Here is a 17,488-nt window from a genome sequence, read left to right on the forward strand (position 1 = left end):
AGCTAATATTCGACTAACCGAATAAAGACCGTGGACGGAACCCCAGAGGTTCACACCATGCAATGTAGGACTTCCATGTGCGATGATAAATCTTTCTGGAAGTCGCTTTCCTTGCTTTAACTAGAGTAGGAATAACTGAAGCTGACAATCCCTTGTCCTTCAGCACCTGGGTCTCAATAGCCAGGCCGTTAAAGCCAACGATCGTAAAGCAGGATGGAAGATCGGTCCCTGAGACAGTAGGTCCTCCCTGAGAGGAAGTCTCCACGGGACGTCCGCCACCAGTCTGACCAAGTCGGCGTACCAAGCTCGGCGAGGCCAGTCCGGAGCTACCAGGATTACTGGAATTCCTTCCTCCTCTATCCTGCGAAGAAGTCTTGGCAGTAACCCGAGAGGAGGGAAGGCATACATTAGCTGGTATTGCCCTCACGGGGCGATCAGTGCGTCTGCGGTCTCTGCTAGAGGATCGCGGGAGCGAGCCACGAATCTCTGTACTTTCCTGTTGAATCGTGATGCCAACAGATCCACATCCGGGGTGCCCCAACGTAGGCACAACTGGTGGAAAACTTCTGGATGGAGGGACCATTCCCCCTGATCCAGAGTCTGACGGCTGAGATAATCTGCCTGCCAATTTTCCACCCCCGGAATGAACACCGCAGAGATCGCTGGAACAAATCGTTCCGCCCAGCGAAGAATGCAAGCCACTTCCTTGGCCGCTCGGCCACTCTTGGTGACCCCCTGGTGATTGACATAAGCCACGGCCGTGGCGTTGTCCGACTGGATCCGAACCGGGCTCCCCTGGAGCTGCTCGGTCCAGTGAATCAGACAAAGTCTGATCGCTCTCAGTTCCAATACATTTATCGGCAACCTGGATTCTTCCGGGGACCAAAGTCCCTGGACAGATAACTGACCGAGAATTCCTCCCCATCCGGATAGACTGGCATCCGTGGTCACTATCGTCCAATATATTTGCAGAAATGACTTTCCCTGGCTGAGCATCGGAGAGCGAAGCCACCAGACCAGAGACTCTCTGGTCTGTTTGCTCAATCGGATCCGATTGTCCAGGGATTCCGGATTCCGATTCCATCTGAGAAGAATCTCTTGCTGAAGAATTCGGGTATGGGACTGGGCAAATGGGACTGCTTCGAAGGAAGCCACCATCAACCCCAGAACCCTCATGCAAGTTCGAAGAGAAGACCAGCTGTTGGATAGTAACAACTGGACTGCTGATTGAATCTTCTGGAGTTTCCCTACCTGAAGGAAAACTCTTGTCCTGACTGTGTCTAGAATTAGACCCAGATATTCAAGCCTCTGGGTGGGAACCAGAAATGACTTTTGCTGGTTCACCAGCCACCCGAATTCCTGTAAAGAAATTATAGTAATTTCTATGTTTTGTAGCAGGGTCTGAGGAGACTCTGCATGAAGCAGGAGATCGTCTAGGTAACCTAGAATCGATATGCCTCTTTGGCGCAGTAGTGCCAACATTGGGGCCAACACCTTCGTGAAGACCCGAGGAGCCGTGGCGAGACCGAAAGGTAACGCCACAAACTGATAGTGGTTCTCTTCTACGGAAAAGCGTAGAAACCGCTGATGTCCTGCGAAAATGGGAATGTGAAGATAGGCGTCCTTGATGTCTATGGACGCTAGGACATCCCCTGGATGCAGAAAGGCTGCTACTGTGCGAATGGATTCCATCTTGAATTTTCTTATGTTGAGAAAGGAATTGAGTGCCCTTAAGTCCAGAATTGGACGCACTTTGCCCTCTTTCCTGGGTATTGTAAATAGGTTTGAATAAAACCCCTGAAAGCGTTCTGTCCAAGGAACGTGGACTACCACTCCTTGTTGTAGTAAATCCGTGACTGCTCTCCGCAGATCTACTAGACGATTCGGGGATAGTCGGATATTGGAAGGGAAGAATCGCGCCGGTGGGAGAGATCGAAACTCGATCTTGTACCCTGACCTTATGACTTCGCTTTTAGTGTCAGACAGATACTGACCATGTATGGAGGGGCCCATAATTCATACTGCCTCATAACGAGGAAAAAAGGGGACGTTTACTCACCATACCGAACCGACAGGCACCCTCTCTTCACAATACCCTCTCCACCGGGGTGGGGGGTTGTGGACCACTCCGGACGCCTCGACTCTCTGGTTCCTGGCGTCCAAGCGAGACTTTTAACTCGCAAGGTCAGTCCCTCCAATGGGACTCCGTCGCGGCCGACCCAGCGCGGAGCTCTGGTCTGCACGCGCTCGTAGGCAGAAACCGGGGTGACCACTGGATCTCAACATCCAGCCCGTCGCCCGGCCCCGCATACTTACTTGAATGTGTCGCGGCCGACCAAGCGCAATGCAATGGTCTGCGCGCGCTCGTAGGCCGGCTGGGGTGACCACTAGTGTCGCCCAGTCCGGCGTATTTGCTTGAAGATCTCACAGGAAAAAACACTGGAGAAAAACTACCTAAAAAATATTTTTTCTAAAAAAAAATCTTGCCAGGACCAGAGATCCCAGCAAGGAACTTAGGTCCTTACTCCTGACTAGACAGAAAAAAACTGATGCCTTGTAGCAGAGAGAGGGAGGATATACCCTCTGGGACTGCCCCTAGGGTGGAGCCAGAACGTTTTTTTCTTTTCTGCCTAGTCCTACTCCTGCGGAGACAACATAACCCAGTTCTTGTGAATCAAGAAGACTATGTCTGTCAATGAGCGATAGAGAAATCAAGTTTCTTCTTAAGTTTAGGCCAATATGTATTCTGCTACATATTTTTTATATAAAAAAAAAAAAAAATTGCAATAAGCGTATATTGATTGGTTTGCGTAAAAGTTATAGTGTGTACAAACTAAGGTATATATATATATATATATATATATATATATATATATATATATATATATATACACATACATACATACACACACACACACACACAGGAACTTTTTTTTTTTTTTTAGACTGGTAAAGGTGGCGATCAGCGACTTATAGCGGACTGCAATATTGCGGCAGACAATTGGGCACTGACACTTTTGACACTTTGTGGGAACCAGTGACACTAAGGCTGGGTTCACACTGCTGCACAGAGCGGCTTACAGCAGGGGTCCGGTGCGACACTGCTCACCGTTTCAGGTCTAATTTCAGTCCAAAATTTTGGAGTCCTGTGCAATTCGCACCAGAGCCGCTCCAGAGATATGTGAACCGATTCCATAGAGAGTCGGTCACAATCTCTTGACATGCGAATTGGATGTGGGGAAACCCATATCAACTTCACATTAGTGGAAACCCAGCCTAATACAGTGATCAGTGCTAAAAGTATGCACTGTCACTGTACTAATGACATTAGCTGGGAAGGGGTTGAACATCTAGGGGCGAAAAAAGGGTTAAATGTGTGCCTAGCCAGTGTTTTTGTGTACTGTGTGAGGTGCTTTGACTAAGGGATGTAATAGATTTTATTCCCAATCCATCCCCCCCTGTCATAACAGAGTACTGCCTTGTTTACATAGGAAGAGCTCTGTTCTGTCTCTCTTCCCAATGATTGGCGGGCTTCCACTGCCTGGCACCAGCGGATAGGCTTCAGCTGTGAGTAAATCACAGCAGAAGCGTCACGCCCCCTAGGTGGAAGTGCAGAATTACATATTATATGCACATGATTCCGCACAGAACGGCCAATCTGTAGCAGTATATATGCTATGGGGTGGTTAGGAAATGGCACTGCCTACACATTTTTTACGCCTTCTTTTACTCAATAGGGCAGGGGTTCTTAACCTGGGGTCCACGGACCCCTAAGATGTCAATGTATGGGTTTCAGGGGGTCAGTTAAAAAATAACATTTACATTCACTATACAGCCTGCCCCTTGTCCCAACCAATGGTTTCCCATTATGAAGAAAATGAAGGAAAATGCACCCTGCCACTGCTTATAGCGCCGACCACTAAGCATCCTTGACTCGCTGTTGGTCCACATTTACAATTTAAATTTGTATCTTTGTGCCAATTCTCATTTTCTAGTAGAAGTACAAGAAAAATGTTGTAGTAGTACATTAGAGCAGAATTAAAAATGGTTTTGTTTCATTTAACTAAAATGACAGTATTTCATTCTCGTAATGAGTGGCCATTACTTTTGTATGAAAAGGATTGAGTTTTTGTTAGGATGGTTTACTTTATTCAAACTGTGTGTGTCATATATGTATTAGTGGAAAAAAGGGGTGCATAAACTGCGCTAACCAATCAAGTGTATAAGCTGCTGACACAAACAACTGACAAAAAGGTTGATGCAACGGAAAATAAAATAAAAGTGCAGCGCTAATGGATGAGGAACTGCAACAGTTCTCAATACAAGCAAATACAATTACATATGTGATCAGTAAGACCCCATTCAGACTAGCGCGACCTGTCAGCCTGACAAGTCGCGGTCGGTCGCTCGCCATCGAGTAGTACAGGACCCGTTCCAATAGGAGCGACACAAGTCGCTCCGGCTTAGAAAAAGGGTCCTGTACTACTTTGGGGCGACCTGGGAGCGACTTGCATAGACTTCCATTATGTGAAGTCCCTGCAAGTCGCGCCGCGACTTCACAGGTCGCCCCTCGAAGTCGGATCGCCTCAGTGTGAACCGGCTCTTAATGTGAAAATCTGTAACTGAATACAATCAAGGAAGTCCATATAGAGTTCACAATGGTAAGTGCAAGTGGAGTAATCCAAAACAGAAAGGTGAATCTTGATACGGATATCCCATCACCAACACCAAATAAAATTGCGTTCATATATGTATTAAGCAAATACATTTCAATAAAATAACGTACATATATTCATTGCAAGCAAAGTTGAGTTTTATGTGAATATTTATGGCGAGGGAGTCCATAGCTTTCATTGGGTTCTGCGACTCAAAAAAAGTTAAAGCGGAACTGCACCCTAAAGGGGAAGTTCTGCTTTATGTCCCCCCCATCATCCATTTTTGCCACTTTTTGGAGTGGGGGAGATAAACATGCCAGGGGCCAATTGTGTACAGACAATCTCCATGATTTGCAAGCTAGGTTTGTTTTATTCCGTCCTAATTAAAAGTGATGTTTTTATATCATCACTATGCAACATCTGGATTGAACAATGCTCAAAGAGCCATACTGGCATGGAGAAGAGGCTACTCTATCTGAATTCCAATCGCAGTAGAGCTTGCAGCGCAGGCAAAATCTGTCAACAAATAATAAGAAATTAAAGCTGAATTCTACATATAATTTTATTTGCACAGTTACTCTAGTCTAGCTTGGACCAATGAAAGTATGCCTATCTCCTACCTCAGCAATCACTGTGGAAGTAACAAATCACTGTAGCAGTCAGCGCTACAACAATAGCAGCACTCTTCCAGGTCCTGTGATAAGCTGCTCTTCTTCTGCATGATGTGGTGAGGCGGGGAAAAGGCTTGACCATCTCCAGATCAATCAGTCATAGAATGGCTTGTATTCGTTGAAAAAATAAAAATAAAGAAATCCTGTGGATGAAGGCAGTGCCAAGCGAGCTACACTGTTTTTTATATACAGAAGGGAAGCCACTTGGCACAGAACCCAGAAAATTATTATTTTTTTAATCCAAAGAATAAACTTTATTTTTATATGCCGCCTTTTTTTTTTTTTAAAATAGATACGAACCCAGAAGATTACCGCTAACACTATAGTAACCCCAACTACTACACTGATTTGCAGCTTCCACAGCGATCGCTCAGGTATGTGATATGCATATTTACAGTGGTCCAAGCTGGATCATCAATGTAAGGATTACAACATAAATCAGACCTAGCATTAAAACCCAACTCTGGGCATAAAAAAAAAAAAAAGTTTTCCCATGCAGTCGGGCTGTGCCCGCACTCCACGGGTCCACTGCTCATTTTGGCTAGAGGTAAAGAGAAAGCATATACTCACCTGATCCTTCGTTCCACCAGCACTCCCATTCGGTCCAATGGTGGACTGTTCCTGGTCTATGGAGCCTGCTCTGGGCTTGATGACATCAGGAAGAGTCCACAACTCAAGACAGCTGGAGTGCAGGGGTGTCTAACCAGTCTTGTGATGGTCTCCTCTCCCCTTGACAAAAACGAGCAGTTAACCCGTGCAGTGCGGGCACAGCCCCACTGCTTGGGGAAACTTTTTCTTTTGCCCAGAGATGGGCTTTAAGCTGTATTGGGGAGCAGTAGAGATAGGAGTGGGAGTGCAGAAAACCTGCATCATAATTTTACCTGGTAATCTTGGAATCCCTGTAAGGAATATGGCTGCTTTTCCTCTTTGGGTCACCCAGAGCACTTACAACATTGCCCAGTGCTAAAAGTCCACTGTTAATCTGAATGCTTTCTTTCAGCCGCTCTCCAGTGTTGCCGGTTTTCAATATACGTTCAGATCCTGCCAGATCTACAAAGTGGAACTTGGAAGACAGAACCTGACCAAAAGCAAGGGTTGAACCATTCTCCCCGTCGGTCATTCTGGTGACTCGTCCAACACCTCTCCTCTGCTCCATAATAACAGTAAATATAGTATGTGAGCGGCTGGAATGGGTATTGACTTGTGTGGCACCTGTGTGTTTAGCAGCATTACCCACTTCTAACAAACTGAGCACCTCATCCAGTCCTTCCACTTCCGTCTCCTTCACACCGCACAGCACTGAAGGAGAATAAGACAAAGAAAAGAAGTTAAAAACATCTATAGCCGAGTACAGCAAAAACCTACATACAGTGTCATCGTTCACTCTCACAGCAGGCAGATTATAATACTTGCGTAAAATGAAAGCGGTTTTGGTTTCGTTTTTGCAGAGTATTTTAAATTAAGTTGAACTTTAAACCACCTGCTGACCAGGCCTTTTGTTGGCTAGAAAATTACTTTGAACCCCAAAAACATTTTATATTTTTCTAACAGAGACCCTAGAGAATAAAATGCAGTTGTTGCAATTTTTTTGGCACATGGTATTTGCGCAGTGTTTTTTTTTAAAAACGCTTTTTGGAAAGAAAATACTTTTGGGCTCTTTCACACGGGCGTTACGATCAGATCCGCCTGTCAGTTTTTTAGGCGGATCTGATCGGATCCCCCATGCATCCCTATGGGGCAGCGGATGTCAGCGGTGACATGTCCGCTGACACCCGCATCTGATCCTGTCCGTGAAATCCGGACGGATGGAAACCCTATTTTCCATCCGTCCTGGGGATCGGATCGGATGAGAATGGACAGGCGGTCTGCTCTCATCCGATTCCCCATAGAGAGCAGCGGGGGCTGTGACAGCTCCCTCTCCGCACTGCAAGCGGAGATGGAGCTGTCATCCGCCGGCTCAGCGGGGATCGCGGATCGATCCCCGCTGAGCAGCACGGATCCGCCTATGGAGGCGGACAGTGTGAAAGAGCCCTTTAAGAAATATTATTGCAAAAAACAAAAAAAAACAATATATAACTCAAGGAAAAAGAAGAAATAGATGGGGAATGCTTGCCTGGGGTGGGCAGGAGTGGAAGAAAATGAGACCAGGGGGGTCAGGAGGCATTTTTTTTTTTTTTTGAAAGGTGAACTTAGCCTATGATGCCTTTAAATTTTTTCCCTTCTTTTAAACATATAACACATCAAAAACATTTTATAAGAATGATGCTAGGAAAAATTGCTCAAGGGCACGGCATCCCAATTGTAACATACAAGAGAGGAAAAGAAGCCATGGGTAGGAGAGCTAGGGATTTTTAAGGTGCCAAATAACTCTGGTCATAACATTTGTCTAAAAAATATATAAATTTTCATTCATCAAAAATGTCAAAATAACAGAATGACCACATTGTTAAAAAACGCCTGTATACATTTTTCAAATGTCACATAGATTGTTTGCGGTATTGTCACAGAGTAACAATCCCGACATGTTTCACCAGACATTGTTTCTTCAGGGGATGTGTTTAATGCTACCTCTAAATAAGAGAAATATACAGGAGAACATAAAGATATAATTATTAAACTAAACAGAAAAAAAAAAAAAGGAAATTTATTATACAAACGCAACCTGATTTTATAGTGCGTATCTGAAGCCCAAGGCACGTTCTGCTCACAACTCATACTGAACCATGCTAAATCAAACCAGGTCAAATCTATTACTGTGACTTACCTACACTGCCTTTGTCATCCTCTCTGATCAGGATGTCTTTACTAGAGGTCTGCACCTCCAGGAGATCCCTGAATTCTTCTTTATAGACCTCCAGATAGGAGACTCGGATGGTGTAATCAATCAGATCGTTTTCATCAACCAGTTTAAAGATTTCAGCCATAGCACGTGGAATGATACCCTGCTCATCTTCTGAGATAGACGCTGAAACAAAACAAAAATTATTACAGTAACAAACATTAGTTGGAGAACATTTGTCAATGAAATGAAAGAATTAACGGCATCTTTTGCAGTGCTGATCAACACAGAAGATGTGAAATGTCACCGCTGACGCCAACAAGTGCCATGCATATTATTCAGTAGATCCCAAGAATGAGACTGTTGTGCATAACAACAATTCAGTACACAAAGGGGAAAAATAACCATTTCCAACTATTGTAATTTAAAGAAAGAAAATAGAAATAAGCATCTGAATTGCTGGGAAATGTTGATGAAAGATGTTCAATGACACTTAGGGGTTGATTTACTAAAAATAGAGAGTTCAAAATCTGGTGCATAGAAACCAATCAGCTTCCAGGTTTTATAGTCAAAGCTTAAGGGCTCTTTCACACAGGCGGACTGTTCAGATCCGCCTGTCCGTCTTTTTGGCGGATCTGAACGGTCCCCCAATACATCCCTATGGGGCATCGGATGTCAGTGGAGACATGTCCGCTGACATCTGATCCGATCCGTCAAATCTGGATGGGATCGGATGAGAACGGACGGTCCGTTCCCATCCGATTTATCCCATAGAGATGCATGGGGCACACAGCGCAGAGACACAGCTGTCATCCTCCTGCTCAGCGGAGGATCGGCGGATCGATCCCCCGCTGAGATAAACGGACTCCGTCCAACGGACGGAGTGTGTGAAAGGGGCCTAACTGAACAAGCTGAAGTTAGAAGCCGATTGGCTACCATGCACAGCTGCACCCGATTTGGAGTACTCCAGTTTTAGTAAATCTCACCAATAGCATTTCCAAGTATCTGCGGACAATATACTGTACACATATATCTTTGCCTTTCTGGAATTTTGGCATGATGTGGAAAGGAACAAACTAGGCATAATTTCAGTACTATAGATGTATATACATCCTGTAACCATACTTTTGCTCAGATAACTTTATGGCCGGCCATACATGGTTTGAATCTAATCCAGTTTAGCAGGAACCGGCCGAAATTCGAACCATTAATGGGCAAGCTAAATGTACCAGGTTGACTGATCGATCAACTTGGGTACAACCAGCCTGCCAGATTATCACTAGGACCTGCTATAGCCACTAGCGATATTCACTGTCTTCTGCCGGCGAGGACAATTGCTGATTCCCCTGTCAGCACTGTCTGTGTTGATGGGAGAATCAAGCAAATTTCAATCCATGGTTGCAAGAAAGAAATTTGTACTGTGTATGGGCATCCTTAGATACTTGTTTATTTTCTGTTTCTATGTGGCATTCAGCTGAAAATGGTGCTAAGTATAAAATACTTGATAAATGAAGAGAGATAACACCGCTCAGGCTAGTCAAAGTCCACGATTCAAGGGGGGTGCTGAACCTCAGCTCGCCACCAGGAGAAGCATGAAAGAAGAAAATGGTCGCACACCACCACAGAATCCAATGAAGAAAAGTTCTTTATTCACATGAGTGGTACAAGGTACAGCACGGGAGGACAGTAGACGCGTTTCACACGACTGCTACATGTTTGTTCACTATCTAATGAACAAGCACGTAGCAGTCGTGTGAAACGCGTCTACTGTCCTACCCTGGTGTACCTTGTACCACTTATGTGATGTCCTACCCTGCTGTACCTTGTACCACTTATGTGATGTTCTACCCTGCTGTACCTTGTACCATTTATGTGAATAAAGAAATTTTCTTCATTGGATTCCGTGGTGGTGTGCGACCATTTTCTTCCTTCATAAAATACTTGATTTTAGTGCCAAAGTATACACAGCAACTATTATACTTACCTGATCCTTTGATCCTCTGGGAAACCATGCCCCCCCCCATGTCCAGCGGTGGTTGGTTTCTGTTGTCATCATGTCCAGAGTCAGTCTATGTGCGTGATGATGTCAGGAGCAGTCCATTCACGGACACGCTTGAAAACCTTTGTCAATCAGCATCTGCAGCCAATCAACTGCAACCGCTGATTATTTTATTCTGACAACGGGGAGTGCTTTTGTCAAAGGCATGTCCCAGCATGGAGGGGGGGGGGGGGGCGCGGGTGTTTCATTCATCTACCTCTGTGGTGTGGATGGAGGAACAAAATAATAAAAAAAAAAAATACCATCTATGCGTGCCCTGCTCTTGAGAGCTTACAATCTAAAAGGGAGGTGTAAGTAATATAAGGAATGCATAGGGTAGTAACTATGGGGGGGGGGGGTTTAGTTGATGGAGAGGGTAGAAGTTCAGTAAACATGGGACGGACAGGCTTCCCTTACAAAAAATAATAAATAATGATTCAAGGATAGTTCTATAAAGTGTCTTCAGACATACTCACATATGCTTGCTTCTCCAATGGTGTAGGTTTTCCCTGATCCCGTCTGCCCATAGGCTACTACAGTGACATTGAACCCTTGAAAGAAAGATTCCAGCAAAGGCTGGACACAGTGGCTGTACACCGTCTCCTGGCTGCACCCTTCATCCAGAACATCCTGGAAGTGGAAGTGTCTGTTGGTACCCAGCGTTAGGCTTTGCTGGTCAGGCTCAATGTGAACACAAGTCTGCTGTCCATGGAGCACTTCTTTAGGAAGCAAAGGACGAACTCTGACAGCCACTTGCACGGCTGTCTCCTCCGCACGAACCGGCTGGCCTTTGGAACCCATCGGGAAACACTGGAGCTGAAATACAGATAACAGAAATGTTAACCACTTAAGCCCCTGAAGATTTTACCCCCTTCCTGACCAGGGGGTTTTTTGCGATTTTTTACTGCGTGACTTTAACGGACAATTGCGTGGTCGTGCGATGCTGTACCTAAACAAATTTGACGTCCTTTTTTTTCCCACAAACAGAGCTTTCTTTTGGTGGCATTTGATCACCTGTGCGATTTTCTGATCATGCGCTATAAACAAAAAAAAGAGCGTAAATTTTGCAAAAATAACAATATTTTTCAAATTTTTTTTATATGAAATTCCCCAAAAAAAAATGTAAAAATCAAAATTTTTTAACATTTTCGGCCAATTTGTTTTATGCTACCTATGTCTGGGGGAAAAAAAAAAAAAAAAAAAAAAAAATCACAATAAGTGTATTTTGATTGGTTTGCGCAAAAGTTATTGCGTTTACTAACTAAGGGAAAGATTTCTGTCATTTTTGGTGTTTTTTTTTTTAACGCGTAATGGCGGCGATCTGAGATTTTTTTTTTGCGGTACTGCGACGGACAGATTGGACCCTGGACTGACATTTTTGACACTTTTGGGGGTACCAGTGACATTACTGCAGTAATCAGTGCTATACATATGCACTGTTACTGCAAAAATGACACTGGCAGGGAAGGGGTTAACTGTATTGGAGAGGGAGGGGTTAAGTGTGTCCTAGGGGCGTGATTCTAACTGTGATGGGACATGGCTTGAGGTGTAAAAACAGAGATCAACGGTCCTACATAGTAGAACCGTCTGATCTCCATTTTTATACCAGGGAGAATGACAGGCGGCTTGTTTACATTAGCCGCCTGCCTTTCTCCCTTCACCGGAGCGATCGTGAGTGACCGGCGGATGATCTGGTCCGCCGGTCACACGCACTGACATGTCAGTGAATGAGCCGGGGCGGGCGCGCCCGCCCGCAATTGGCTCACAAGTCAGTGACAGGCGAGTGACGTACCCCCTACGTCACTCTGCCTGGCCGGGGCTGACCGCCGCAGTATATAGTCGTGCGGCAGTCGGCAACCGGTTAATGCTGTACAAAAAATTGGTTGTAAACACCAGAAATGAAATATAGACAAAGTATACCCCTCTATAGTGTGTAATTCTCTCAATCCAGAGCACTAAGTGTCATTTCTGTCTGATGCTTTGTTCCTCTGCTATCAGCATGAGTAACTCCTGACAAGTTTTCCAGACACCAAGAGCAAAAGGTAAAGGAGAGGCGGCAGCACACAACCTGTGATTGACAGCCTCAGCTCTGTTCCTGTGTGAAGTGGGAATGGGGGGGGGGGGGTCCCTTCCCTTCAATCAGCTCTCAGGGCTCTCTGAAGTGTGTAGCTTCAGCTCTGTCTCCTTTTTTCTGATGTCTCAGACAAGCTTAATAAATTCTGGACTTTGAACAGGTGTAGAGAAGACTGCAGATAAACAGGTTATGATGGAGGATTTGTTACATCTCAGTGCACCACCTGATGCCAGTCATTATAATGGGTATATGTAAGGGTTTACAACCACTTTAAAGGTAAATCCTCCCAAAAATATACAACCCTAACACAGCGCTCACTCCAATGCCTCAAAAAAAAGTAAATAAAAACCATTACTGCAGAGACCAAAAACAAAGGGACATCCTCTTCACTACTTCAGGCTCCATTAACACTTGTGCGACTTTAGGGTGTAACTTTGATGCAACTTTGGATAGGTGCGACTTCGACCAATGATAATGGACAACTGTTACACAACTGTCGCATGTATAACATTTGGATGTGACTTTTGAGGGTTTACATTGCAGTCTATGGCACGTGAATCACATTAAAGTCAGACCAAAGTATTGCAGGAGCCTTTTTTAAGTTGCATACATTTGAATGGTTGTCACTGAAAAACATGGTGTGTGACTTGTGATGCAAGAAAAGTCCCCCAAGTGTTAAGGAAGCCTAAAAGACATCTGTCAGCAATACATACACGATACAATGTGGCAAGTCTCCTCTCTTGGCTACTACATATTAACATTTGATTTAGTGTTGGTTCACACTACCGCGGCACGACTTCGGGGGGCGACCTGTGAAGTCGAATGCACCACGACTTCGGCACGACTTGCACGGACTTCATATAATGAATGTCAATGCAAGTCGCTCCGATGACGCCCCGCCTACTTTCTAAGTCGGAGCGACTTGAGACGCTCCTACTAGAACGGTACCCGTAGCACTGCATGGACCGCGACCAGTCGCCTGACAAGTCGCGGTAGTGTGAATGGGCACTAACAACTTGAAAAGGATGCTAAAAGTGGCCAAAGAAGGATAATTTAGCCAGTTCAGCAGGGACCACCCAAATATCGATTTATGTGTGGCCTTGCAGCAGGGCCAGGACAAGGGGTTGCCCTGAGCACAATGGTTTAATGCAGGGATAGGGGGGGCCATGAACCTAGCCCTAAGGGAAGGGGGGGGGGGGCACATTTTGGCATCTTTACCCTGGGTGCTGGATGACCTAGTCCCGGAACTGCCTTGCAGTTGAACAGAAGCCCATCAGCCGATCGACTTCGGTTCAAACGCCCGCCAGATAAAAGCCTCTTTGATCAGTGACTGCAGTGCTGATCTGGGTATTCTAAAACCAGGGGGGTCTCCCTGCTATCGGAATACAATTGCGCAATGGGGGGGGGGTAGCTTCTTTGGGGCATCATGCGACCCGCGGTTTTGTTTGCATGATGTTACCGCGATTCGGCAGGCGGAAATCACGGCAACATCGCACAGTGTTTGGGGTGCCATTGCAAATCAACGGCAACGCACAGGCGTCCCGCAATTTGCAATGATTTCCGGATCGCAGGCAGAATCGCAGTGATTCTGTCCGCGGTCCGCTACACTAACATGTGAACGTAGCCTTAATGTATGTAACCATTGGGTTATTATAGTAATTTATTCACGTATTAATATTTAATTTTGGATTGCGCCGACCACTCATGTGATGAACAGACTCTGCCCAGCCCCCCTGACAAACCCACAAAGGCTGCCTTCTGCTCAGCCCAAAGGACCTAGCAATTGCTGCCCCCCCCCTTACCGAAGAAATGACAATGGCTGTCCCCCCACCAACAAAGTGACAATGGGCCGTCCCCTCCCACCAACAAAGGATGGGCTTTCCTCCCAATAACAAAGTGAGAATGGGCCCCCCCCCCCCAGCAACAAACTGAGAATGGGCGTCTCCCCCCCCCAGCAACAAACTGAGAATGGGCGTCCCCCCCCAGCAACAAACTGAGAATGGGCGTCCCCCCCCCAGCAACAAACTGAGAATGGGCGTCCCCCCCCAGCAACAAACTGAGAATGGGCGTCTCCCCCCCAGCAACAAACTGAGAATGGGCGTCTCCCCCCCAGCAACAAACTGAGAATGGGCGTCTCCCCCCCAGCAACAAACTGAGAATGGGCGTTCCCCCCCCCCCCCCAGCAACAAACTGAGAATGGGCGTCCCCCCCCCAGCAACAAACTGAGAATGGGCGTCCCCCCCCCAGCAACAAACTGAGAATGGGCGTCCCCCCCCAGCAACAAACTGAGAATGGGCGTCCCCCCCCAGCAACAAACTGAGAATGGGCGTCTCCCCCCCAGCAACAAACTGAGAATGGGCGTCTCCCCCCCCAGCAACAAACTGAGAATGGGCGTCCCCCCCCCAGCAACAAACTGAGAATGGGCGTCCCCCCCCCAGCAACAAACTGAGAATGGGCGCCCCCCCCCCCCCCCCAGCAACAAACTGAGAATGGGCGTCCCCCCCCAGCAACAAAGTGAGAATGGGCGACCCCCCCCCCCAGCAAAAAAGTGAAAATGGGCGTCCCCCCCAGCAACAAAGTGAGAATGGGCGTCCCCCCCCCCAGCAACAAAGTGAAAATGGGCGTCCCCCCCCCAGCAACAAAGTGAAAATGGGCGTCCCCCCCCCCAGCAACAAAGTGAGAATGGCCGCCCCCCCAACAAAAGGACTGCCCCTATGACAAACTGATGTTGCCCAGCCCCCTGACAACACGATGCTCCCTGGACTCTTGGCGACTTAGCAGAGTCTGCAGGAGGATCCTGTGTGTCCTTCCTCCTCCCTAGGGGACAATGCTGGGGAAGGGGGGATGTGGGGGCAGGGATGGAGAAAGCAAAAAACCTGAGCGGAGGTCCGCTTTAACCAAACACGGTCCTCTGTTATCACAACTTGGAAATCCCCCCTGAGAATCAGAGTGCAGTCTGGGGACAGAAATGACTACAAAGAGGCTGCAGGAGATCAGCAGGAGATACAACAAAGGAGAATACAGAGGAGAAAACTCATACAATGTATAAGATATACAATGATGACACAGAGAGGGATGAGCCAGGCTGACATGGAACATAGAGGAACACATTGTACTGGGGTGATGTGCAGAGGAAAACCCCATCCTCCCCCCAGACATCACACACAATGCCATGGGGGGGGGGGGGGGGCTGCCTCCTGCAGGAATACAATGTGCACCGCTCTGATAACAGACATAGGAACAATACAATCCCCCGGTAACCGGCCCTTCACCTCAACACACCGGGAGAACGGCAATCCCTCCGCTGGATGTCCTATAGAGGAGCGCCCATCACTGGAGACCACAGCACCATCTCTATCCACACAGCCCGCAGCGCCCTCTAGTGGGGTGCACGCTGCTTATCCGTCCGGCCGGGAACATAGGAACGATTCTTTGTTTCCGCCTGGCATTGCTGGGCACAGCTGAATATCACACTTCCTGTATGGAATTCAGGGACAGCCCTTGGCTATGGAGTTCTGTCCCTGTTAAATCCCTGCAGACTTGTACTTACTGATAGGCTCCCTGTAACCTATCTATTTATTTTAAATATATATTTACCTCTTAAAGAGGAAGTAAACCCTCCTCTGACACTTTTACCTATAGTTAAAGCGGAGTTCCAGCCATTTACTCACCTGTCCAACGGTCCAACGATGCGGCCGCCAGAAGCCTCGATCCTCTCCCTCGGCGCCGGCATCACTGCTGTGGGCACCCGGCTGTTACAGTTTGCGGCTTCACAGCCGGGTACCCACTGCGCATGCGCGAGTCGCGCTGCGCGCCGTGATTGGCCGGCAATCTTCTGGGACCTCTGACGTGTCCCAGAAGATTGCAGGGAGGGAGGGGGAGAGGAGAACTTCCGCTCAGGGCGCCGCGGCGCTCCGAGCGGAAGTGGGAGCGGGTACCTATCAAAACTAGGTACCCGCTCCCCCCCCCAAAAAATGACATGCCAAATGTGGCATGTCGGGGGGGTCAGGACTCCCTAAAGCGGAAGTTCCACTTTTGGGTGGAACTCCGCTTTAAGCCTATGATAAGGCTTACCTATAGGTACTGTAAATATCTCCTAAACATGTACTGTTTAGGAGATATTTACCTTACATGCAGCCAGTGACGTCACTGGCTGCATGCGCTCTGAAGGAACGGCCACTCGTGCCGTTCCTTCAGAGCCCCATGCCGTGACCGTCGGCTCCCGCGCGCGTGCGCGGGAGTGACGTCACCGCGGCTCCGGGCCAATCAGATGGCCGGATCTCGCGATCCCGGAAGACGGGCGACATGCCCATAGAGGTAAGCGGACTGCACGGCGGGGGCTCGTTCTAAGGTAAGTATTGCATAATGAGCTAGTATGCGATGTATACTAGCTCATTATGTGTTTCTCTTTCAGGTCGAAAAAAAAGTGTGTATGAGTTTACAACCTCTTTAAGTTTGAAATTCCCTTTTTTTAATTTACTGTAATTCTCTCTATATTGAGTAGACTCTATAATCTGAAAAGTAGGCAAGATTAACCACTTAAGCCCCGGAAGATTTTACCCCCTTCCTGACCAGGGCCTATTTTGCAATTCGGCACTGCGTGACTTTAACGGCGGTCGTGCGACGCTGTACCCAAACGAATTTGGCGTCCTTTTTTTCCCACAAACAGGTATTTGATCACCTGTGCGATTTTTTGATCATGCGTTATAAACAAAAAAAGAGCGTCAATTTTGCAAAAATAACAATATTTTGCACATTTTTTATATGAAATTCCCCCAAAAAAAATGTAAAAATCAAAATTTTTTAACATTTTAGGCCAAATTTTTTTTACCATATGTTTGGTAAAAAAAAATCGCAAAAAGCGTATTTTGATTGGTTTGCGCAAAAGTTATTGCGTTTACTAACAAAGGGAAAGATTTTTTTCATTTTTGTTGTTGTTTTTTTTTAACGCGTAATGGCGGCGATCTGCGATTTTTTTTTTTGCGGGACTGCGACATTGCGGCGGACAGATCGGACCCTTGACTGACATTTTTGACACTTTTGGGGGTACCAGTGATATTACTACAGTAATCAGTGCTATACATATGCACTGTTACTGTAAAAATGACACTGGCAGTGAAGGAGTTAACTGTATTGGAGAGGGAGGGGTTAAGTGTGTCCTAGGGGCGTACTTCTAACTGTGATTGGCTGTGGCTGTGTGTGTAAGAACAGTGATCAACGGTCCTACATAGCAGAACCGTTTGATCTCCATTCTTACACAGGGGAGAACTG

General features: G+C 46.7%; 1 protein-coding gene across 2 annotated transcripts in view; it reads right to left on the reverse strand.

Moving 5' to 3' along the window:
* Nucleotides 1–15,585, reverse strand: part of KIF7 (kinesin family member 7) — a 107,617-nt gene extending 92,032 nt beyond the window's left edge. For both annotated transcript variants that reach the window (XM_082253215.1, XM_082253214.1), the window contains exons 1-4: nt 15,490–15,585; nt 10,620–10,959; nt 8,091–8,291; nt 6,208–6,625 (exon numbers count right to left, since the gene is read on the reverse strand). In XM_082253215.1, the coding sequence (XP_082109341.1) occupies nt 6,208–6,625; nt 8,091–8,291; nt 10,620–10,944 (944 nt within the window). In that variant the 5' untranslated portion in view covers nt 10,945–10,959; nt 15,490–15,585. The remainder of the gene's footprint in view (nt 1–6,207; nt 6,626–8,090; nt 8,292–10,619; nt 10,960–15,489) is intronic.
* Between the last annotated feature and the right edge of the window lie 1,903 nt (nt 15,586–17,488).

Source organism: Pelophylax lessonae (genome assembly GCF_965119305.1).
Source record: "Pelophylax lessonae genome assembly, chromosome: 4".
NCBI lineage: Eukaryota > Metazoa > Chordata > Amphibia > Anura > Ranidae > Pelophylax > Pelophylax lessonae.